We start from the raw sequence: 24,517 nt of genomic DNA on the forward strand, positions 1-24,517 counted from the left end.
CACATGCAAGGTCAGGCATTTTATACCAAGCCACACAGTAGGTGAAGGACAACATTGTAAACAATCAAATCATCATCATCAACATCATCAGTGCAAAACTAGTGTATATAGCCCTTCCACATAGTGTTTCAGTCCACTGAGTTACAGATAACAAAACACTGGCCACACTACTGAACAGCTTTAGTGGGGCCCCTTCCCTGGGTAGTTATGATTAATTCAACTCTGCACAGTCCCTGGGGGCCACATCTCCTGCATGGTTGTGCAATGTCTGTACGCAGCATGGTCATTCCTCTTATCTGCTACTGTGATATTAGCTAATGGACTGCCCCACCTTGCATATGATCTAATATATGCCATTAATGGCCAGCAGGGAGGGTCTCCGGGAATTCACTGCAGAACCCCGCCAAATGCACACACCCCAATCCCCAAAGCACCCTCCCACCCAACCCCAAGCACAACACAGAATAAACCCCCATCTATCTCTCCCCACTGACCAAATGAATCCGAAGACAATTCAAATTAGACGCATTTCTATCTACAATGAATGACATACCGCCAGGTGTACGTGGGGTTTGGATATGCATCTAGAACTTTGATATGCCAGATGTGTGTATATTTTATCTATGTCCATCAAATGAATCCTTACATTATAAGATGTGGATTTTCTAAGGTCCAACACTTCAATCCATAAAACTGACTGAACACAGGTGTTGAGGGCAAATGAATGGAAACCCAAACACTGTGTTTCTATGTTACTGTCAGTGGCTAATATGGTTTTATCCCCTCAAAGCAAATGACAGAACCCACAGCCACTCAAAGTGTAAGGTGGAAACACCTCCCTGTGTGTTCTTCAATGGAAGAGTTATCTAGGTTAGAGCTTTAGCCTGGGTGTGTATGTCTGTGAGCCTGCAGGCCACTGGATTAGTCATGTAACAACAGGTTCTTGCATGCCCTCTAGTCCAGGATCTGTGTTGCCCTGGCAGAGGTTTATATGTTGGTATCAGTGTGGCGTATCCCCATATTTGATATTTCATGCATGGACATTCCAAATGGTCTTTGTAGCTCAGAGTTCCAGTTATTACAGAGAATGAAGCCATTTACTGTCAAAAACATATAATTTATTTTTCTAAATCCCAACAGCTGTCTGTGGAAGTGGGTGTTATCTGCGAGGCCGGAGGCCCTGTTTGAAGTCCAGAGAGTGCAGTGCTGTGGCGAGGGCAGCGTACAGGTGAGAGGTGTTGAAACGCAGGCAGTACACTGGGCTACTCACAGCAGAGGACAGCTGGAACATCTGTGGCAAGGACAACAACAGTTATAAATGGCACTCACCCACGCACATTTGGTTATTATACACCCACACACACACACCTCTAAGCAGCGGGTCTGCCGCTTATCCCACGTCCGTATGACGCCATAGTAGGAGGAGCCACTGGCAATCATGTGATTCCCGTCCGTCTGGATGCAGTAGAGGGCACTGTCATGAGGCTCCTCCCACTCCATGACACACTTCCTGTTGGACAGGAGGAAATTACATCAGAGAATGTTGAGAAAAAGTAGACATCTTTTTCACTTGAAATACAATTAATTGCAGCAGCTGAAATAGTCCAAAATGACAGCATTACAGCACTCATTTTGTTCAAATAACTTTGATGATCTACGGTAAAAAGGCCCACTGCATCACTGTGCAGTGTGACTGGATTTACGAGAGAGTGTACTCTGAAGAATTTTAAAGAAGGCAAATGAATGTGTGTATGTTATGAGGAAGTTACATTTTGTATGTTGGCGTGTGTTTTGTGAGGATGCTGAAACTTCATCTGTTGTTTACGGAAAGGCGCTGGGGTGTTGGAGTGCTGGTTGGGTTTGCAGTGGGGAAGGAGGTGGTGGTAGGGGAAGTACAGTGAGGGAAAAAAGTATTTGATCCCCTGCTGATTTTTGTATGTTTGCCCACTGACAAAGACATGATCAGTCTATAATTTTAATGGTAGGTTTATTTGAACAGTGAGAGACAGAATAACAACAAAAAAATCCATAAAAACGCATGTCAAAAATGTTATAAATTGATTTGCATTTTAATGAAGGAAATAAGTATTTGACCCCTCTGCAAAACATGACTTAGTACTTGGTGGCAAAACCCTTGTTGGCAATCACAGAGGTCAGACATTTCTTGTAGTTGGCCACCAGGTTTGCACACATCTCAGGAGGGATTTTGTCCCACTCCTCTTTGCAGATCTTCTCCAAGTCATTAAGGTTTCGAGGCTGACGTTTGGCAACTCGAACCTTCAGCTCCCTCCACAGATTTTCTATGGGATTAAGGTCTGGAGAATGGCTAGGCCACTCCAGGACCTTAATGTGCTTCTTCTTGAGCCACTCCTTTGTTGCCTTGGCCATGTGTTTTGGGACATTGTCATGCTGGAATACCCACCACGACCAATTTTCAATGACCTGGCTGAGGGAAGGAGGTTCTCACCCAAGATTTGACGGTACATGGCCCCGTCCATCGTCCCTTTGATGCGGTGAAGTTGTCCTGTCCCCTTAGCAGAAAAACACCCCCAAAGCATAATGTTTCCACCTCCATGTTTGACGGTAGGGATGGTGTTCTTGGGGTCATAGGCAGCATTCCTCCTCCTCCAAACACGGCGAGTTGAGTTGATGCCAAAGAGCTCGATTTTGGTCTCATCTGACCACAACACTTCCACCCAGTTCTCCTCTTAATCATTCAGATGTTCATTGGCAAACTTTAGACAGGCCTCTATATGTGCTTTCTTGAGCAGGGGGACCTTGCGGGCACTGCAGGATTTCAGTCCTTCACGGCGTAGTGTGTTACCAATTGTTTTCTTGGTGACTATGGTCCCAGATGCCTTGAGATCATTGACAAGATCCTCCCGTGTAGTTCTGGGCTGATTCCTCACCGTTCTCATGATCATTGCAACTCCACAAGGTGAGATCTTGCATGGAGCCCCAGGCCGAGGGAGATTGACAGTTATTTTGTGTTTCTTCCATTTGCGAATAATCGCACCAACTGTTGTCACCTTCTCTCCAAGCTGCTTGGCGATGGTCTTGTAGCCCATTCCAGCCTTGTGTAGGTCTACAATCTTGTCCCTGACATCCTTGGAGAGCTCTTTGGTCTTGGCCATGGTGGAGAGTTTGGAATCTGATTGATTGTTTGCTCTGTGGACAGGTGTCTCTTTATACAGGTAACAAGCTGAGATTAGGAGCACTCCCTTTAAGAGTGTGCTCCTAATCTCAGCTCGTTACCTGTATAAAAGACACCTGGGAGCCAGAAATGTTTCTGATTGAGAGGGGGTCAAATACTTATTTCCCTCATTAAAATGCAAATGAATTTATATGATTTTTGACATGCTTTTTTTCTGGAATATTTTGTTGTTATTCTGTCTCTCACTGTTCAAATAAACCTACCATAAAAATTATAGACAGATCATTTCTTTGTCAGTGGGCAAACGTACAAAATCAGCAGGGGATCAAATACTTTTTTCCGCTCACTGTATTTTGGGGGTTCTGCCAATAGAGATCAATCCTCCATTAGAGCCTCATGAATAAGTGATGCACAGGGACCGGGAGCAGACAGCAGAGATGTCTGGAGTCTCACACACACACACACACACTCCAATGAGCGCATGCTCAATTCACTGTAATTAACCAGGTTTCCATCCAACCAATTAATGCGAATGAATTACCTGACACATTTAAAAACTCACGACAGGCCTGATGGAAACAGCTAATTTGTCTGCAAAATCTCCTAATGATAACCTGAAAAAATACGCTAGACAAATAAATTCTGTGACAATTGCGGTGGAAACGCTGTCATGCGCAACTATTGATATAATAACCATAATGCCAAAGAAAACTTGATATGTTATATTGTAGCCTATAGCCCACCACGACGTGGAAATGCATGAAGAGTTTATAGGCAGATTAAATAAGTTATGATGAACTTCACATCGTGGTTATAAGTGTGTGATGAGCTTCATGCAAATTTCCAATAAATATCGAGGGTATTATTTGAATGCTGGTGACATGATGATCGGTGCTATGCTGGGCTAACATTATCAAATAAAAGTTATCTTATCATATAACCTACCCTGTCAACTTTATCAGCGAACAGTTGTCTAGACTAGAAAGCATACGCCAAAAACAGATTGGGCAAGTTTGCCATTTATCAACAGTTTTTCTGAAAAGCCATCAGTAGAGTTGAAAATGCAATGGAAACACAATTAACTTCTGATTTTCATTCGCAAAAGTGCTTTTCATGTGCACTACATCATCACGCACAGCTTTTTATCCGCAACAAATCAATTTGATGGAAACACTTCTGGTGGGAAAATGCACATCTTCTTTTACTGCGGATTTTAGAATATTCACATGAAAAGCTGTCGCAAATTGGATGGAAACCTAGCTAGTGTGTCCTAAATGGTTGAGAGACACCAGATATAGGCAAATATAGCTCTGATTCGACCAGACTCAAAGGAGTGTCCCCATCACAACACTACTTTGCCTGTCTTGGCATTTAAGGTAAAGCAGTAAAATAATATTGTGTGTCTGAGAGAGTTTGAGCTGTGTCGGTTTCTCTGAGTGTGTTATTCTGGGACAATTTGAGACAAGAGTGCCAAACCTACAGCTGACGTGGTGTGTGGTTAGTCGGACGAGGTGAGAATGCAACAGTTTGCGAACAGAATGCATACACACTGACCATCTCACCCAGAGAATGTCATAGCCACGACACAAAAACAGACACCTCTACATAACTAAATAAAACAATACCACATCACATGAGAAAACTATTTGCCATGACCCAATTACAAAAAGCCATACTATAAACATAAAGAAACAACACCAAAAATATGATGAAACAACCCAACACACAAAACTCACATATTCAACAAGACCATGAGATGATAGATCAACCTGATAAAAGACACAACGTACATCCCAACAACACTACACAACATAAACCCATAACAAGAGACAGGTGCTTTACAACACCAAGACAACACTGTATATCAGACAGAGAACGAAGTGTGTGTGTGTGTGTATGTCGGGCATGTGTTGTTGTCCGCTGGTCAGTTACACTCGAGGCGTCTGCGGGACTCAAAGTCCTGCTTTCAGCGGGAACCCAAGGTCCAGACACCCTGCGCCTCCTCACTGTCCCAGGGAGCCTCCTGGGGGTGCTGTGTGTGTGAATTATTGATGTCTAAAGAGGGACCCCCCCTCCCAGCCAACCCCCTGCTCAACTCCCCAGAGCTAACTGACAATCAGCTCTTATTTGTGTTACTTGACTGATCCCCCCCACCCCTACCGCACCCAAATAAAAAGGCACCCTCCCCTCTGATAGCAGGACCCCGCTTGGTTTGTCGTGGAAATGTGCAAGGGTCTGCATCATTCAGGCACCGCCCAGATTGGACTGGGTAGGGACATACTGTGCTCTTTCTTTTTGGAAGATGGAGGGGAGGGGAATGATTGGACTGTGTTGCTAGTGCTGTTATGTGTGCTGTGTTGACTCATAGCACATGTGTGTGTAGAGGTGTATGCTGTAGCCGTGATGTTATTCTTGTTTTGGTATGGCTCAGAACGCCTCTCTGCCAATCATAATGCTTGGCTGGAATTTACATTTAGACAATTTATACATAAATATGAACAAATGATTGATTGACAGCTTAATATATGGACTAACTGACTGACAGACTGACAGCTGACTGATTGACGGTGTACCTGGGGCTGAGGCGGAGGTCCCAGAAGCGGATGTAGGTATCGTAGCCACAGGTGAGCAGCTGGAAGGGCGACTCATAGACTATATCCAACACACCTGCACCCCGCCGGAACTCTGAACCCAGACAACACAGCAACTCACACCTGAGAGACAGAGAGAGGGATGAGGGAGAAATAGAGAGAAAGTAAGAAGAAGAAAGATGAAGACAGAGACAGTTCAGGAGAAGTTCTGCACCTAAGATCACAGGCATGTTACCCTCTGTATCAATACTATAAAATGCCTGCTGGCTACTAATATGTCCAATACAGGATGTCTTTAGTGCTTAAAATGAGGATGTGCAGTGTTCACTTACACCCCTAAGCAACCATGAACAATCAATGGAGCCCCTACTCATTGATGTAAGGTATAACTCATCTTAACCCATGATGAGATGAAGAAAACACTATTTCCACCTGTCTCAGTCTTTATAGTTGATCCTTGATTCACCCCTAAGCTCTCTGTGTGTCTTTATATTCCCATATACCACCTCTCTCTCTCTCTCTCTCTATCTCTCCATCTCTATATTCCCAATCCCACTGGCTCCAGACCACCCAGAGGAGATCAAAGTCAACACCTCTCTATCTGGGAGAGGGCTCTGCGACCGATTACAGGGATCCCCCATGCTACAACACCGTGAGGGATGGAGAGGTGTGTGTGTGTGTGAGAGAGTGTGAGAGAGAGAGAGAGAGAGAGAGAGAAAGAGAAGACAGCGTGGTGTATGAGTGCACAAAGGATGTGTAAGGTGTGTGTATGAGCAGTACCATGCTCTTGTGATAACAGTCCTCCGTTGGCTGCCCACTCGGCGGCTCTGATTATTGGAGAATAACTTTCCCTCCGCAGGGCGGATTATTGCAGAATAACTGTCTCTTTGTTGCGGTTTAATTCCCTCCATGACCGTGACTGTGTGCTACTCGCAGACCTTTGATACCTGCTCCCTAGCAACCATTTAAAGGAGGCCGCTGGCCCTGGTGACCGCACTCCCTCCCCCTTCTCGCTCGTGCCCCCACTGCTCCAAACACCAGGGGCAGACTAGTAATCCGCCAGCCTCCCCCCAGGGGGCCATCTTATTGGACGAGGGCTTTCCCCATGGGGCGTCTTATTGGATGAGAGCTTTCTCAGAGCTGGGGTCTAAGCCTGGCCAATGGGGAGTCCGTGATGAGGCTCTCTCTCTGGGATATGTGTCTGTGTGGGGGTACCGACCCCTCATTTTCTTTTTACTGCTAAAACCCAGGGCTTAACGCATGCCGGACAAAGAACACCTATACCACTCAAGCCACATGTGAATAATTGACTCATAACTCAAATGTGTCTTATAGACAGCCCCTCCGCCACTCAACCCACAAGGCAATAGGCCAATCAAGTCATAACCTAAATACAATGTCTCACAGACAAACACAATTGAGATGATTGCGTTGAAGGTCTTCGTGGCCCTCTGAAAATGTCAAACACCAAAAGCAGTCTTCACATCTGTGTCAAGATCTTAAAGCCATAATAGCACTGTGCGGTGGATGGCGAGCAGCGAAACAGCCGGGATTCTCAAATTGTTAGGTCACCACTTTTATGAGCCTCAGGAAGATTACAGGACGGAGCATAACCATATAATCTGTCAGAATGACTGTATCTGCTAGTGCGGCTGCCGCTTGCCTTTGAGCTGCGGCTTGATTGTGTGATCTGACCATCTCATGTCTGTGTCCACACCATCACATACTTGAGTCTGGCCCAAAGCATGCCTGAGTGGAAAGTTACATGGCTGAGTCTATGAAATAACCCTGACGAGTCGTTACCGTCACATAGTCTGTCCAAATGTAGCCTGTCACATTCTTGAGTCTGTGAAATCAAAGGGATGAGTCATTACCGTCACATGTTAGAGTCACTGTAGAATACAGTGCCTTGCAAAAGTATTCATCCCCCTTGGCGTTTTTCCTATTTTGTTGCATTACAACCTGTAATTTAAATGGATTTTTATTTGGATTTCATGTAATGGACAAAATAGTCCAAATTGGTTAAGTGAAATGAAAAAACTTACTTGTTTCCAAATTCTAAAAAATAAATAACAGAAAAGTGGTGCGTGCATATGTATTCACCCTCTTTGCTATAAAGCCCCTAAATAAGATCTGGTGCAACCAATTACCTTCAGAAGTCACATAATTAGTTCAATAAAGTCCACCTGTGTGCAATTTAAGTGTCACATGATCTCAGTATATATACACCTGTTCTGAAAGGCCCCAGAGTCTGCAACACCACTAAGCAAGGGGCACCATCAAGCAAGTGGCACCATGAAGACCAAGGAGCTCACCAAACAGGTCAGGGACAAAGTTGTGGAGAAGTACAGATCAGGGTTGGGTTGTAAAATAATATCAGAAACTTTGAACAACCCACGGAGCACCATTAAATCCATTATTAAAAAATTGAAAGAATATGGCACCACAACAAACCTGCCAAGAGAGGGCCGCCCACCAAAACTCACAGACCAGGCAAGGAGGGCATTAATCAGAAAGGCAACAAAGAGACCAAAGATAACCCTGAAGGAGCTGCAAAGCTCCACAGCAGAGATTGGAGTCTCTGTCCATAGGACCACTTTAAGCCATACACTCCACAGAGCTGGGCATTACGGAAGAGTGGCCAGAAAAAAGCCGTTGCTTAAAGAAAAAAATAAGCAAACACGTTTGGTGTTCGCCAAAAGGCATGTGGGAGACTCCCCAAACATATGGAAGAAGGTACTCTGGTCAGATGAGACTAAAATTGAGCTTTTTGGCAATCAAGGAAAACACTATGTCTGGCGCAAACCCAACAGCTCTCATCACCCCGAGAACACCATCCCCACAGTGAAGCATGGTGGTGGCAGCATCATGCTGTGGGGATGTTTTTCATTGGCAGGGACTGGGAAACTGGTCAGAATTGAAGGAATTATGGATGGCGCTAAATACAGGGAAATTCTTGAGGGAAACCTGTTTCAGTCTTCCAGAGATTTGAGACTGGGACGGAGGTTCACCTTCCAGCAGGACAATGACCCTAAGCATACTGCTAAAGCAACACTTGAGTGGTTTAAGGGGAAACATTTAAATGTCTTGGAATGGCCTAGTCAAAGCCCAGACCTCAATCCAATTGAGAATCTGTGGTATGACTTAAAGATTGCTGTACACCAGCGGAACCCATCCAACTTGAAGGAGCTGGAGCAGTTTTGCCTTGAAGAATGGGCAAAAATCCCAGTGGCTTATAGTGACATACCCCAAGAGACTTGCAGCTGTAATTGCTGCAAAAGGTGGCTCTACAAAGTATTGACTTTGGGGGGCGTGAATTATGCACGCTCAAGTTCAGTTTTTTTGTCTTATTTCTTGTTTGTTTCACAAAAAAATATATTTTGCATCTTCAAAGTGGTAGGCATGTTGTGTAAATCAAATGATACAAACCCCCCCAAAAATCTATATTTTAATTCCAGGTTGTAAGGCAACAAAATAGGAAAAATGTCAAGGGGGGGTGAATACTTTCGCAAGCCACTGTAGCTAGGACTCCATCATACACCAGAAAGTGGTATATAATTTGTTTTATTTAAAGATGCTACTAGATCCATAAAAACAGGTCCTATTTACTACAAGTTAGTTACAATTCTGTTGCTGATTGCATGTCGAACGCCAGTATGAGGGTTTGCGTTCAGCCTAGGATGAATGGTGGCTGGTGCGTGAGAGAAAAAATATCTGTACAGAAAAGGTACTTGCACTCAAACCATGAAAAGGAAAAACTCAAGGAGGCCGAGATGCAAAAATATAGTTAATTTAATCCATGCTCGAGAAAATACAAAAGGTGCAAGTGCTAAACAAAAAAAGGAGCAAATGATTGCATGTCGCCAAGGGTGATGTCTACAATTTGGACGGGGTTTGGACAAGTAAGGGTCACTTGGAGATCCTTACTTGGAGACGTGAAACCTGCAAAATAGATCACATGGCCAGTATACCCCAGAGAGTGGAGAGTGGGAACGTTCTGTGACTGTGACCCCCCTCAAACTTCAGAGTAGCTAGTGCTACTGACCCTGGATGAGCCAGAATGTGGGACTTAACTAGCTGTGATATGGGGTTGACATGAGACGAATCACATTCCCAGTCAATTGAGGAAATTAACTGAAATTCGACTGAAATAAAATATTGAATGCCCTGGTTTGCTGTTAATAAATAGTGAGGATTTGAGATAAATGAAGCCCAACACTGAATTGATTTTGGAAGGTGAGTTGACTATCCGCCATAGGGGGGACTGACTGACTGTTATGAGAGTAGTGACTGTCTGTGATACACAGGGAGTATTAGTCAGTCCTGATTTAAGCCTGTCTGGTCTCACTGCAGGAGTCAGGTTGGCTTTCGGGCCACACACACTCGCACACATACACCCACCCAGTTTGTGAAAGGAACCATTAATGAATTGACAGACTTTTAAACAGGAGAAGCTAAGGGCATTCTCTCTTGGTGTCGGGGGGCTATAGAAAAGCAGTATGGGTGGGGGAGCTCTTGTAAGGTTAAGTCTGGAGTCTAAACTGGGCCTGGGGACGTCCGCCCTGGGAAACTCCTCTGAAAGGATGTCAGACAGGTAGAGAAAGAGTCCTGCTGGGGTTTTCAGACCCTAAAAAAACAGTGGGGACTCAGGGAGCCACGCAACCCGCTGCACGTCCACCTAATTTAGCCCCGGAGCTGGGAGAACCGCGGGACACAGAACTGGGCAGGAATGTACGGACGGAACAATGGCCACCTTTAAATGTCATACGCGTTCTCTCCAAAAACAATGCCCATGCAATTTGTATAACAGAGCAAACTCCCAACGCAGACATTTAAACTCCGCTTTTCAGAGCGGAATGCCAGGAATCTGCCAGGCAAATTTGGGGACCCTTTGACGGAATCTTGGAGCGATGGTTGGGGTTCTTTGATGCTTTTTTTCCAGTTTATCCATGAGCGAAGGCACCATGAAAAGTTGGGGTGCGCTCGAAAACGCCACTTGTGTGGGATCCTTCTGTATGGGTGATCATAGGCTTTGTGCCATCGAGATGAAAAAGACACAGAATTAATTGCAATGGGAGAGAAAATAAATGTGTTAAATTAAAATTAAAGCCACAATGGGTGAATGGTTAAGGTTCCTTTGCCCCACATAAGTGGGAAGGTTTTACATGGCAACACTTAGAAGGGTCAACAAAGAGCAACTGATTTTTAATGAGCCTGTTATAGAATGACGACAGGTCTGTCATAAAACAAGGACATGCTTCATTCAGGTCACGATTTCTAGAAAAATAATAAAAATAGTAAAATTGTTGTTTTGTGAAACTAGATGAATCACATAAATCATACCTACCATTGTAATAGACAGAACACAGAACTACCTCTCTTCCTCCCCCAGTCTCCCTCTCTCCTCTCTCCTCTGTCCCCTTTCCTCTCACCTTTTTTCTCCCTTTCTCTCCATCTATATTTCTCCACCTCTTTTCTTAAAGAAAGTGGCAGTCCATGACTTGAGCATCAGCATCTTTGATCTCAGTCACATCCTGTGCCACTATTTTCCACCATCGGATGACAAGTCATTCCTGGAATCAGCAATATGTTGTGGTTCCTGTCTTGTTCAGATCCTGATGCATTCAGCTGCTTTACTAGCTATGTTTGGTGCTGCAGGTGTAACAGTGTCTTGGTTGTGATCTTTTCTCTCTGATGTGTCTGCTGTCAAAGGGAGTGTGGTCACACTAATGCACAGGGTTGGGCTGCTGCTGGTAGTCTTAGGTTGGGGTGGAGGGGGGTGGATCGTGATGGTGGTGGGTCTGGAGAGGTTGAATGTGTTTTCTATGTGTGGGGGGGATTGTCATGGTCTGGGGGGGTGCTGTGTGTGTGTGTGTGTGTGCATCTGAGATATGGGAAATAAGAGACAGTTACAGATACACAGAGTGCCCCCATAACCCTCACCATGCCCTTATCGGTGTACAGTATGTGCCCTGTCGTCTCCCAGACTACTTTGTTTACCTCAGCTGATTACCAGACATGAAGTCACAATGGGGGAAAACAGATCAGCCAGGCCACTGGTGCCAATCATCATACTACAGTAAAGATATCCAATTTTACAGGACTGGGATTTAAAATATTTACTCCTAAGCTGAGAAAAAAACACAAAACAACAATACCTGAATACTATACTACATGTACATACTACACAAGAGCATGTTGTTAATGTTTTCTAGCAAGAACGAGCACTGGTACACATTGTAACTGTGTCAATATATTTTCGGAACACCTGCAACGCACAAATAACCCCTCCCTTCCCCCCTGTTTCCCCAGCTCAAATGTCCATGTCATTTGGAGCAGGAAGCGCCTTTCTCTGTCCAGCCCGGGACGTGACAGAAGGTTTAATTCGGCAGGTAAAGCTGGGAATTACAGCGGCCTGTCAGGGCTGTATCAGGTTTAAGCTTGGGCTTTCAGTGCAAGGAATTCTCCCAGCCCCCCTTTGAACTTCCCAAAGCAAAGGCTTTTAGACGGGTTGATGAAACAACAACTATCATTACAGCCAGGTTCCACTTTCACTGCCGTGATCAGTTATACTGACAGATGGGCTAGGATGGGAGGTCTTGGAATACTTGGGTTGGAAAGAAGTGGGTTGGTAGGAATACTACTGGTGGAGGATGAGGGTCAGTGGAGTGTGTATCTGTGTGTGTGTTGTGTAGTTAGTTACCTTTCAACATCCCAGATCCGCAGAGGAGAGAAGTTCTCACAGCAGGCCGTGCCGGTCACAAAGGAGCTGTGGATGAGACAACAGAGGAACGTTTAGGAAAACTGGGAATACTGAGACACCTCAAACAGCAAAGCTAAAGTGTGACACCCTCAACAGTCTCCGGTCAGAGACACACATTTATTGTTTCAGTGGGGAAGAAGAAAAGAGGAGAAACTAAAACACTTGTGCTCCTTTGATTGGACTGACAGGTCAGAAGTAGTGGCCTAGGTATGCATGTGATGCATGGGAGGGACAGGGGTGAACGGAGAGGAGAGGACGGGGTGGAGGGGTGTAGTAGGGTCTGTGTAGAGGGTGGGGTGGACCCAAGGGGAGAGGGGCAGTAGGGGGGCTTCTGTTGGGCTCTGCCCTGGTCTCAGGCTTAGGGCCTCCTGCAGATTTGACTGACAGGGGGAGGTCCAGCACACCCTGGGGCACAACCACCATTTGATTATATTTTTTATTTATTTTGTACCACTTATTCATTTACTATTTTTCCATTTTACTTCACAGTTTCAGTATCAACTGCTTTCGCACACAATCTCAAGCAAACACGGCAGATCGCAAATGAAAAACAGAGGAATAGACTAGCCAGAGAGAAGCACGGAGATAGATAACTGTGTTGAAGCAGTGGTGGGTGGTTTGGTTGGCGTTTCTTCCTCTGACGGCTGGGTGGGTTGGCAATGGGGTAAGGGTGGCGTGGAGGCGCTTTGGCGTTGAGACAGGGGTAACGAGGGGCGTGAGCGGGGCACAGGAGGGGTGTACTGAGGCACAGGGGCAGCTGTCAGGCCCGTTAAGCGGAGAGGCCCGTTAGCGAAGCCCCCGTTAATTAGTGTTGGGTAAACTCATTTGGTCCAATCAGGGCGGCAGGCCCTCAGCGAGTATGACCTCTGACCCCTGGTGACACAGGATACAATAGGGTTAAGGTCACACTCGCTGCCTGGCCCTTATTACTCTCCATTACTCACATTACTCACCCCTCACTGGGCTCTGCTCTGCTGAGGGAGGAAGGGGGGACACAGCACAGACATACAATGAACCGGTTCTGTCCCCTCGAGCACTGGCCTGATCTAGGGTCAGATCACTCACTGATATTATAGCTGCTAAGGTCAAAGCCTCTCTCGCCTGATGTGGGACAGGTGCCCCCTCCCTAAAACCCCTCACCCCCAATCACCTCCCTGAGATGCTACTACCACCCCATCCTGAAATCGTCACATAGCGCATCCCCATCTCTGTAGCCCCCCCACCCTTCTCCCTCTCCTTCCCAGTCCACTCCTCATTATAAGGACATGCTGGGCCTCTGCTGCGTTTGGGTAACCTCATCAGCTGGCTGCATTATCTAAGGGGCTGTGTGGCAGGGTCACACAAACTAACTCAGCTCCCATTGGGAACCCAGCCAAACTAACACACACACACACACACACACACACACAATATCACACATAAGCAGACAAGCACACACATAATTACACACAGACAGAAACACAGAGGCACGAGCACGTGCACACGCACACTGAGCCCCTGCTGGGAGACGAGCCCAACAGTACCAACATTGTTAGCTCCAAATCAACAAGCTGACCGCACAAGGCGCTCCACGCTTTCCCAAGACCACCGCAAACGCTCCACTTCTGTTAACCCATCCCAATTCTCAGTCCCAAAATCACTTTTAGTTTCCTAACAAAGAACTGAACAACAGCCTGGTCTAGGAATCTATTCAAACAAATTAAATGTTATGAGAATTATTTCTCAGTTAAGAGGATACTCCGATTTTTTTCCTTAGAAATAAAAAAGTAACATCTTACATGTCTGAAAGTCAAACACATAAAAATGCTTAAAGTACATCTTGTGTCATAAACACCATAAAGTAAATGTATGGACTTAGGAAGCAGCATTTGACTCAGTGTTCTAATGATATGTTCATTCTACAGTTCTGTGGGTTAGTGGTGTTCTTTGGTGTCGGGCTGCACATTCTAAGCCACCAGTGTGGCTTTAGCATTTGGCTTGCATCACTAGTCACTACAAAAGTATACAATTTCCATGTGTAGGACTTTCAGCTTACTACCTAAACAGCTGTATGTCACCAAATGGAACAACTACACTCCAGTCTTGCAATGTTTATTCTTCTGAGAGACAAGGGAAACAGATACACACTGTTAGTTTAATTTCTCCTTGGCACTATTGTAGCTTATGGCAAAATAGAAAAGTGAAGCTTATTTCAAAATACAAAAAAGTGAAGCTTACTGCTTAAAATGGGATATGTGGCTATCTGACAAAATAAAATGTTACATTTGACCTGACTCCAATCCTTTCACCATTGCCAAAGATGTAAAGGATTGGCACCACTTTCGTGAAATTCAAAGAATCCCACACAAACCTATCGCATGAAAAAGAATACTCCAAACAAAACAAGTAAGTCACCATTTATCTAAACTAAGCCCCAGCCAATTACAGAAGAATAGGCTAAATAGCAGAGATGAACCCAGACCCATGCAGGCGCTGGGAATGTAGAGGCATGGCGATGGACTCCAGGAGCGATTTAGCTATGCCCCCTGCCCCCCTCCTCCTCCCTCCTCCCCCCCTCTAGGCAAAAGAGGTTGTTAATTTGTTGCGCTTGACCCCCGGCTTTGTGCCCGCCGTGTATCTAGTTTGTAAAAAGTGCTTTTATCTGCTCTCTAAATATGTCTGAGCTCAAAGGGTTATGATGCTTTTATATCAGCCGGGAGGGGGACAATGGCAGGGGCTCGCCCAGACCCACCCTACACCACACCCCCCTCTGCTCTCCAAAAGCCCCCCTATGCCCCCCCAACTCCCATACCCCCCTCTTGGCCCTTTTGGCTTCTGTTTGTGTCCCCTCTGTCTGAGGTCACCAGGACAGCACCAGGACATTCCACACACAACCCCTCTGCGCTGCTCTGCTCAGCCGGCTGGAACGGAACAGAACGGCTCGCCACCATGTATTGAAAACACAAAACACCATCCAGTCTCGCTATACTAACGGCTATCCTCCAACTAACAACAGCTAAACATTAAAGTTCAGATGATGCCGATTATTAGTATAGTGGATTTCTATAATGTTTTACAACAGACTATGCCATTTAGCAGACTATTTTATCCAAAGCGACTTACAGTCATCGTGCATGCATACATTTTACGTCCGGGTGGTCCCGGAAATCGAACCAACTGAGCTATGCTCTACCAACTAAGCAAGGGAGGACCAATAGACAGACACAAATGAGGATTCATTCATTGTGGTATGTGTCAGCTCAGCTCCGGTTCCCTTGAATGATCAGAGACCTTGTCACTCATCTTCTTCTCACTCAGAAACATGAAAGGAGTGACAGTCATTAGGATACTGGTTCATAGAACTAACATCCATTCAATTGACCATTGAACCATGTTGGCAAATTGATGTCTGTGTGCAAGAGAGAAAACAAACGTCAATGCTTTCAACAAACAATCAATTAAACCTAGACCATCAACGAGAAGAGGGATATTTCAATGTTGATAGAACGCAATTAATTAATTAAATAACAGAATCCGATATACCAACCCATGTAGACTGGGCAGTTGTATCATTAACCCAATGTATGCCATGATGTAGACCACGAGTAGTGCTGTTTCCATTCTGTACATTGAACCGCAAGTCTAGTCTCTCAGATAGAGCAAGTGAACCACAGGAACACCTGTATGAGGTGGTGTGTAATGAGAGGCCTGTGTGAGGTGTGTATGTGTGTGTTTGTCAGGTATGTATGAGGTGCTAGTATGTGTATGTGTCTGTAAAATGACTTTGAGCAGTGTGTGTGTGTGTGTGTATGCGTGTGTGTATGTGCATGAGGTGTGCACATGGGTGTGTTTGAAGTAGCTTAGGAGTGCCTGTGTGTAAATCTGAGGTACCGTATGTCTGTGGAATGTGGGTGTCAGGTGTGTGTGTGTGTGTGTGTGTGTGTAATGAGTGGTTCAGCGGAGCTGTGATTATTCTTGCCTCCTGCAGTGCGGGTCCTCCGGCTCTGTGGGCCCCAGAGAAAGCGCCCTGTATTTAGCGTGTGGGAACGCACATTCTGCCCCTTATCGCTGCATTGTTGCAGCCTCTCTCTTTTCTTCTCTTTTTTTAACTAATTGAATTCTTGACTCCTGAGCCACAGACCCAGCCTGAGAGAGACGAAAGAGAAAGACATGAATTTCAGGCTTTTTCTTGCGGTTGAGTGCGGCAGAGCAGTGGGGGTGAAATTGGAGTGGGGGGGGCTGGAGGGGGCGTCTCCCTGTACTTTGATACTAGAGGTCAGAGGTCAGCCTCCCTCCGGGGTGAGAAAGTGGCGAATCGGGCCGGTTTATCCAACAATCATTTTCTTTGGAAACTTTCAAAGGCATTGCCCCTGCAACATCTTTGTAGTTGTGCTTGAGGAATTCTAAACAAAACAAACCCCGAAAAAGCGCCCCTTTCTCACCTCTCCTCAGGGTAGCTTCTCCCTCCAGTAGCTTCCAGCCCCCTCCCCTTTACGAGTGGTCAGTATAACCCCCCCTCCCTCCCCCCAATCTTGCCGACATACATTGTGTAACTACATTTTGCACTGAGAAATGGATTGATGTCATAGGCTCTTTGACACTGAGCGTCAAACCCTAATTGGTTCTTTGGAGTGGTCTGTTATTGGCTATCCCGTGCTGCTAACCCTGTAACACATGCACACAGGTGATCCTCTGGGTGTGTGAGTGACAGCTTTTGTGGTGACTCTCTTATGGAAATACAGTTGGGTCATTCTCACAAAACTGACATTTGATCCAAAAATTCTCAAGTGTCATTTTTTAACATTGCTCCCCTAATGAAAAGGCCTGAGTTAAACGTAACACTGAAAATACAAATATTTAAAATTGTATTATAAAATTAAATCAGACTTTTTCCCAATTTGAGCTTTTTAGCCATTTCAGTAATGAGAAGGCCAAGTGGGGTAAAATGGGGTGTTTGAGAATAAGAACCTCATTCTGAAGGCATATAAGCGAATAAATTAACTTCACTTCTACAACTCCTCTAGATTATGCATCATGGGTGAATAAAACTTTTTTTTTTTTTAAACTGATTGGAGTTTTTACAGGAACTTGAAAAAGTGTTACGGTAATGAGACATGTCCACAGACTGTGTTTGTATGTAATAAATAGTATAGTTTAATGTAAACTTCAACTAGTATAACATTTTGATGATTTATGGATAAACTACAGCAACATATTTTGTGTTTTATTCAAATAAGTTAGGTTTTTCTTAAGTAAAATTGTATAAAATTACCCGAGAATTTAATCCGGACGCATTTCGGTAATGAGAATTTGGGGCGAAAAGGTCAAATGTATTTAGAATAAGACACTTTTCCAAAAACTAGACATCTTAGTCCTCAGAATGATGGTTGATCTTTGCAGATGCATCATGGTTTTGTAACGCAATTTGCTACAGACATGTTAAAAACTGGTTTCATGAGAATCACCCAGTTATCCGATTAACACCAGAGTTCCAGTCAATCAATTTATCAAATTGCATTTGTATGGCTGCAGTTTTTCAAATAGCCTCTATTTGTCACAAAGTGTCAGACTTAAACACACAATGAAAACGCACAGGTGACAATGGCAAGAATTCCCTAGGAGGGAGAACCCTAGCTTTCATTACATTGTTCCTAGACCATTTTCTTACTCTTCCTACAGAGGAGCAATACAGCAGCAATAAACAGCATCATCACTCAATAAAATAACATATGGTAGGAAATCCAATCAGTCGTGACGACATGCTCTCTCCCGTTGAACAGTGTGACCTGCCACGGCAGCTCCAGCGCCCCTCAACCTGTCCGGTCTTGTTGGCCCATGCCTATCTGCAGGAAACACCTCAGTCAACTATTAACCACCTGCCTGCTTCCTTATAATTCAAATAAACTGTACCAAGAGTGGAAAGAGAGGGTGAGAAAGGGAAAGAGAGAGAGAAGAAGAGAGAAAGACAGATGGAGACATGGTGGGAGAGTGGAAATGAGTCAACATTTTGGTCTTAAAGTCAGTCTCGTACAAAACGGCGATTTGCGAGATGATAGGAAAAAATGGTATGTCATGGAATGAAGGGTACCGTAACAGTTTCCCTTGGGTTGGGTTTATTTCAATCCTTTAGACTTTAGAGTTTGTGATCTAGCTAATGATTTGCGTAGCGATGCAGTGGTCTAAGGCACTGCATCGCAGTGCTAGCTGTGCCACTAGAGATCCTGGTTCGAATCCAGGCTCTGTCGTAGCCGGCCGCGACCGGGAGACCCATGGGGCGGCGCACAATTGGCCCAGCGTTGTCCAGGGTAGGGGAGGGAATGGCCGGCAGGGATGTAGCTCAGTTGGTAGAGCATGCCGTTTGCAACGCCAGGGTTGTGGGTTCGATTCCCACGGGGGGCCAGTATGAAAAATATAAATAATGTATGCACTCTAACTGTAAGTCGCTCTGGATAAGAGCATCTGCTAAATGACTAAAATGTAAATGTAGCCCAATAGGGTAAATGCAGATGGTCAACCCTCAGCCTATTTATTTATAGTGACTATGCTGCATCAGGTGGGCTACACCTTATTGCTAAATTTTACATTTTAGTCATTTAGCAGACGCTCTTATCCAGAGCGACTTACAGTTAGTGAGTGCATACATTTTCATACTGGCCCCCCATGGGAATCGAACCCACAACCCTGGCATTGCAAGCGCCATGCTCTACCAACTGAGCTACACGGGACTAAATAGCACACCTGCCTGATAATATGGACCAATATGTTATTTGGCTCTTTTCCGGGTAGGGGGAATTATATTTTTGATGTCAACACTACAGCATGGCATTGCCACGTTAGCAATAGCATGGTGGGCTGTGGGAGATAGCATGGTGGGCTGCCCACCAGCTGCCCCCTCTCTCTACTCTTTAGATTCCTTGAGCGTGAAGCAGAGACAATTACATTTAAAACACAATGGGCTCCCTTTCTCTCCCTTTCCCCCCCAAATAAAAAACATGCTGCATCCACCATTTTGCTCCCTGTCGCTTTCAACTGTCCTTTAAAACAAGATAAAACAAAACGTTCAATGCCACTAACTGACCCTTAATGGGTAAATGATAACACCTGGGTCATGCGACACAGTTGGTACATTTTACATTTACATTTTAGTCATTTAGCAGACGCTCTTATCCAGAGCGACTTACAGTTAGTGAGTGCATACATTTTAATACTGGCCCCCCGTGGGAAACGAACCCACAACCCTGGCATTGCAAACGCCATGTTCTACCAACTGAGCTACATCCCTGGTAGAGTGGTAGAGTGGAAAGCTGTACCATAAAGAGCTAGGTTATTAGATTGATTTTGAGACATTTCCTTATTAACGAGACCTGTGTCATGCAATCATTTTTAATTAATTGGCGGTACCATCACATGTAATATTTGACTAAGCACTGACTAAGATATGACATCTCTCTCCTTGTCTCCCCCTAGCTCCAGGAGTGATGAGTTTGCAAGGGGATAGGTGGGTTTATAGGTTTGTCAGTGAGTTGACACCTCGGTTCCAGGGGTCTATTAATTAACCAGGACATTGGTCAGTGTGTGGAAAGAGCAGGTCCATTATCAGGGGGCAGCAGGCTGAGGCACGGCCAGCAAATTGGAGAATTAATGATGTGGATAATCGCCCGTACTCTCAGATCTGAAGTCCTGGCTGAGCAGACAGAGGCACCGGGGCTCAACATGAGTGTGTGTGTCTGTGTGAGTGTAGTATATACTGAAGGAGTGTTCATGTGTGTGACAGAGAGAGCGAGTGAGTTCATACTATCTGTGGCTGTGTGTGTTCCTACAAGAAAAGTGTGTGTGTGAAGTTGAGTTTATACCGAATGAGTGTATGGCGGGGGTCAATGAGCAGCAACAGCCACTCACTACAGTCTGTCTTCCAGGTCTACCCGAATTCAATTCCAGTCAATTCATGGAAATGTAATGCATGAACAATCCACCCAGAAGATGATGGGTGTCTCTGATTGCCTGAATTGAACAGAGTTAACCAGGGACCTGTCAGCCGAGGAGAGCTGCTCTTTGTGGCTGTGACTCATGGTGTTTCCACTCTGCTGCGGATTTAAGGCCAGTTTGACGGATCAGCTGCCTGCCGGTCTGGGGCAGGTGGCGAAGCAGGGATACTGTAACAGCCTTGTGCGTCAGTGTGTCATTAAGGGTGTCTCTGTGTGTGTGTGTGTGTGTGTGTGTGTGTGTGTGCGTGAACATCATTAAGTGTGTGGGTGTGTAGCTACATGGCTGAGCAATCAAAGGGCCTATGAAGGCAACCCCGCTTTGCCTTGATATCCTGTTTTTTCACCTCTCTCAATCCCTCTTTCACTGTTCGCCAGACCACCTGAGGGAAATAAATATGGTCCTTTTCAGTGACAGAGGACAATGAACCCACCGCTCGGGTTCATCTAGCCCCAACCTCAACTATCACCCAAACCCAAATCGGTGGCTGACAACTGAAGTCAGGGTGTTGTACTGACCCATGGGGGTTGTCCTGAGGGGGCAGGACTCTACCTTCTGTGCACTCATGTATGATGTTAGTGTAGCGGTCTGACTGTTTTGGGACATTCTAGGCGTGTACGTTACGTACCTCTGTGTGGGACTAATAGCCACAGACCACACCCTGTCGTTCATAGGGATCGTGTCTCTGGGGAAGTTGGAAGACAAAGTCCAAATCTAAAAGAAAACATTAAGAAAAGACTAACATTAAAACCATTGTAAATGCAATAAAAATCATAGTTGTCTGTGGTTGACAGTACACCCTAATATGCCACAGAGGCTGCATTCACACAGGCAACCCAATTCTGATATTTTTCCCACTAATTGGTATTTTGACCAATCACATCAGCTCTTTTCACATCAGCTCTTGTTCAGAGCTGATTGGTCAAAATACCAATTAGTCAAAAAAAGATCAGAATTGGGCTGCCTGTGTAAATGTAGCCAGGGTGGAACACACAGAGTTTATGATTTCAATTTATTTGCCAAGCTTGCATTTGACACACACTCTGGTTGCCACCGAATGTGACACTAAAGTGGAGCTCTATGTCAGCCAGTATCATCTAAACAAATTGACACATTGGGTGCTAGCATATTAGTGTGTCTCACCCGGGCTGTTCTGTCTCTGGAGCCGCTGACAATCAGTCCTCCTCTGCAGTCCAGGCAATTCACCTCCTGGTTGTGACCTGAGTACTCCATAGAGGACCCATTCCTCCTGTGGTGCACCAGGATCTTACCATCACTGAAAGAGACAGATAATGGTTCACTATAACAGATATGAGTACATTAAGTGGAATATGATATATTTGACTGAGAGTGTTCTTCTATGGCCGTGGGTCTGCAGTACTGATGATGCTTCTATGACCTTTAGTCGAAGCATGATCACAGCAAGAATGGCAAGTGAGTATTGAAGCAAAATGATGGACTGAACTTCAACCCCTGATATTATTTCTTTCAGGAGTTTGAGTCAAGGTGATTACTGCTGATTACCTTCCTCCACTAACGAGGTGTGTGTCAGTCACAGCAAATCGACACACGTCTTCCTGGTGTCCTGAGAACAGAGCCATGGGGATGCGCTGCAGCCTCCCCGTGTCCGGCCTCAGATGGTACGCTCCGATGTCTGCAGCCTGAGACAGATACAGCACATCCCCGTCCAGCTGTATCCATGGCAACAAGCTGTGGGGGGAACACACAATCAAATAATGGAAATTACTCAGACATATGTTTTTCTACACCTCACTTCAGACTTCACGGATTGAGTTGTCACAATGACTAAAAGGAGAGAATGATCTTCTCTCTAGTTGAAACCTTGTCAATGGCACAACCAGAAGGGATAGACAGTAAGCCAACCATTGACTCTCTGGATAGTGCTTACTGGTACTCCAAATGAGCTTTTCAGTCCCAACATCTAGAACTATAAGCTATTCAGCAACCATTTTTAAAAGAAATTAACACCTTAATGTTTAATACCTTTTACTTGAATATAGCTTTATAAAAACAAACTAACAATAACTCTACAGGAGCTCTTTGGCATTTTTTTCTCCCTAAACTTTCACCTGCCAATTCCTGTCGTGTGTTCAGTGGGGCAAGAGATGAGATGGATTACGGAAACTCCTGAATCTACACTGTTGTGCCATGAGGCCAAAACTCACAAACACACTCACTTAATCCTCCATTTGAGCATGACTTCCTTTCTGCAGATCCCATGGCACCAGTTCTGAGATACCTTCACTCTGTCCTTCAGCGGGATGTGGGGATACCTGTAACATGGATAGTGATGTGATAACACAATTATAACCCCTGAAGAACACAACATAAGTATGACCGAACAGACAATGCACACAAACAATGCCCAAAAGGCTTAGAATTACAGCATTGCATGCTGTATATTTGCTGATATGATATGAATATCACAAGGAATAGTGGGACGCCTCAAACAGAACCATATTGTTTATATGCATTATGCACTGAGGAACTAGAGGGGATAAAAGCTGCTAGAAAGATACTTGTCGGACTTGAACCCAACACTGTCGTCCAGAACAGTAGCATATGTGTTCGCATGTGTTCAGGAGGCCTGTGCCAGAGGGGGTGGATGTGGGCTGGAGGAAACAGCCTGCTTCTCTCACAGAGCTGAGGGCTGTGGTATCCTGTAGCACTCCGCAGGATTATAAAGTTTATTTACACTGGCGTTAGGCTGCATCTCAAAGGTTTGATTAGAGTGGCTGTCAATGTGGCATAGGGAGCTGTGCTGGTGGAGAAGGCAGTGATGCCAGAATGGCTCAGGTCCAATTCACAATGTTAGGTTCTCTAGACCAGTGTTTCTAGACCAGTCAGTCAGACTGAGGGCTTCCACAGTAGCAAGTGGGAAATAGGCTATTTCTATTTCTTACAATGAATGTATCATGAAATACAGTGTCGTCATGTCAACATAACTGCAGTCATTGGCCGAGAATATTATTCCCAGCATTATGTAGCAGCATGACTGTGTGCAATAAGGAATGTGTTATTATGCAGCTACAACTTATTTGTAAACGCCGTTCAGATATCTATAGCAAGTAACCACGAGGCTATCTGCATGCATTTTTACAACACAGAAACGTTTTCCTGGGGCACCATACTGAAAAATTATAGCCCATGCACTACATGCTACAGTGTTGCATAATTTTGCATCAAGGATGATAGCGGTGTGAATGGCACCAACTGTAGCAAGCCGCGTGGAGATATATGTAAACAACTCTGGGGAAGTCATGATGCTTATCCTGAATCGACCACTGTAGCTTACTTACTGTACGAATAAAAAATGTATCTCTTACACATCAGCTCCTTGTCGTGTAATTCCAGTGTTGATGAACTCTTTTGCTATCTTCCTCCATACGGCGTCACGATTTGCAAAATGGTAAATTGTTGTGCAAACTTGAGAAAGGCGACTCAAAGACTTGTATTCCAAATATGACATAATGTGGTAGAGAACAACCTCTGGTAACTGGAATAAGAACATATTAAGTTCGTATTGAAGGTTTCTCTTTTCCGTTTCTGTGTTGCGCTGTATCTTTCTCTAGGTGTATTGTCTCTTCTATGGTAGTAAAAAAAAAAAGGGTTTAATAGAGGTAAACTGTAATCCATGTTCTTAGAGCGCGTGAAAAAGAGAAGATACAGGAAGCCATTCCAACACAGTGACAGAGATCACGTGGTGACGTCGTGCGACGTAATGACGTTATATACACTACCCCGTCAAAAGTTTGGACACACCTACTCATTCAAGTTTTTTTTTTGTTTTTTTTACTGTTTTTTACATTGTATAATAATAGTGAAGACATCAAAACGATTAAATGTATTCTATTCTACTGTATTTTAGTCAATGCCACGCCGACATTGCTCATAATTCCCTTCTTTTACTTTTAGATTTGTGTGTTTGTTGTGAATTGTTAGATACTACTGCACTGTTGGAGCTAGAAACACTAGCATTTCGCTACACCCGCAATAACATCTGCTAAATATGTGTACACTACCAGT

At 44.8% G+C, this 24,517-nt stretch overlaps 1 protein-coding gene across 1 annotated transcript; it reads right to left on the reverse strand.

Annotated features, from left to right (window-relative positions):
- Positions 1-1,079: 1,079 nt before the first annotated feature.
- fbxw4 (F-box and WD repeat domain containing 4) lies at positions 1,080-24,180 on the reverse strand. The gene is made up of 9 exons (XM_041866897.2): positions 23,818-24,180; positions 22,669-22,764; positions 21,995-22,180; positions 21,614-21,746; positions 21,099-21,184; positions 12,449-12,514; positions 5,728-5,868; positions 1,369-1,510; positions 1,080-1,291 (listed from the first exon to the last, which is right to left on the reverse strand). The coding sequence occupies exons 1-9, from the start codon at positions 24,000-24,002 to the stop codon at positions 1,160-1,162; spliced, it is 1,167 nt and encodes a 388-aa protein (XP_041722831.1). The 5' UTR covers positions 24,003-24,180; the 3' UTR covers positions 1,080-1,159.
- Positions 24,181-24,517: the final 337 nt, after the last annotated feature.

Source organism: Coregonus clupeaformis, chromosome 37 (genome assembly GCF_020615455.1).
Source record: "Coregonus clupeaformis isolate EN_2021a chromosome 37, ASM2061545v1, whole genome shotgun sequence".
NCBI lineage: Eukaryota > Metazoa > Chordata > Actinopteri > Salmoniformes > Salmonidae > Coregonus > Coregonus clupeaformis.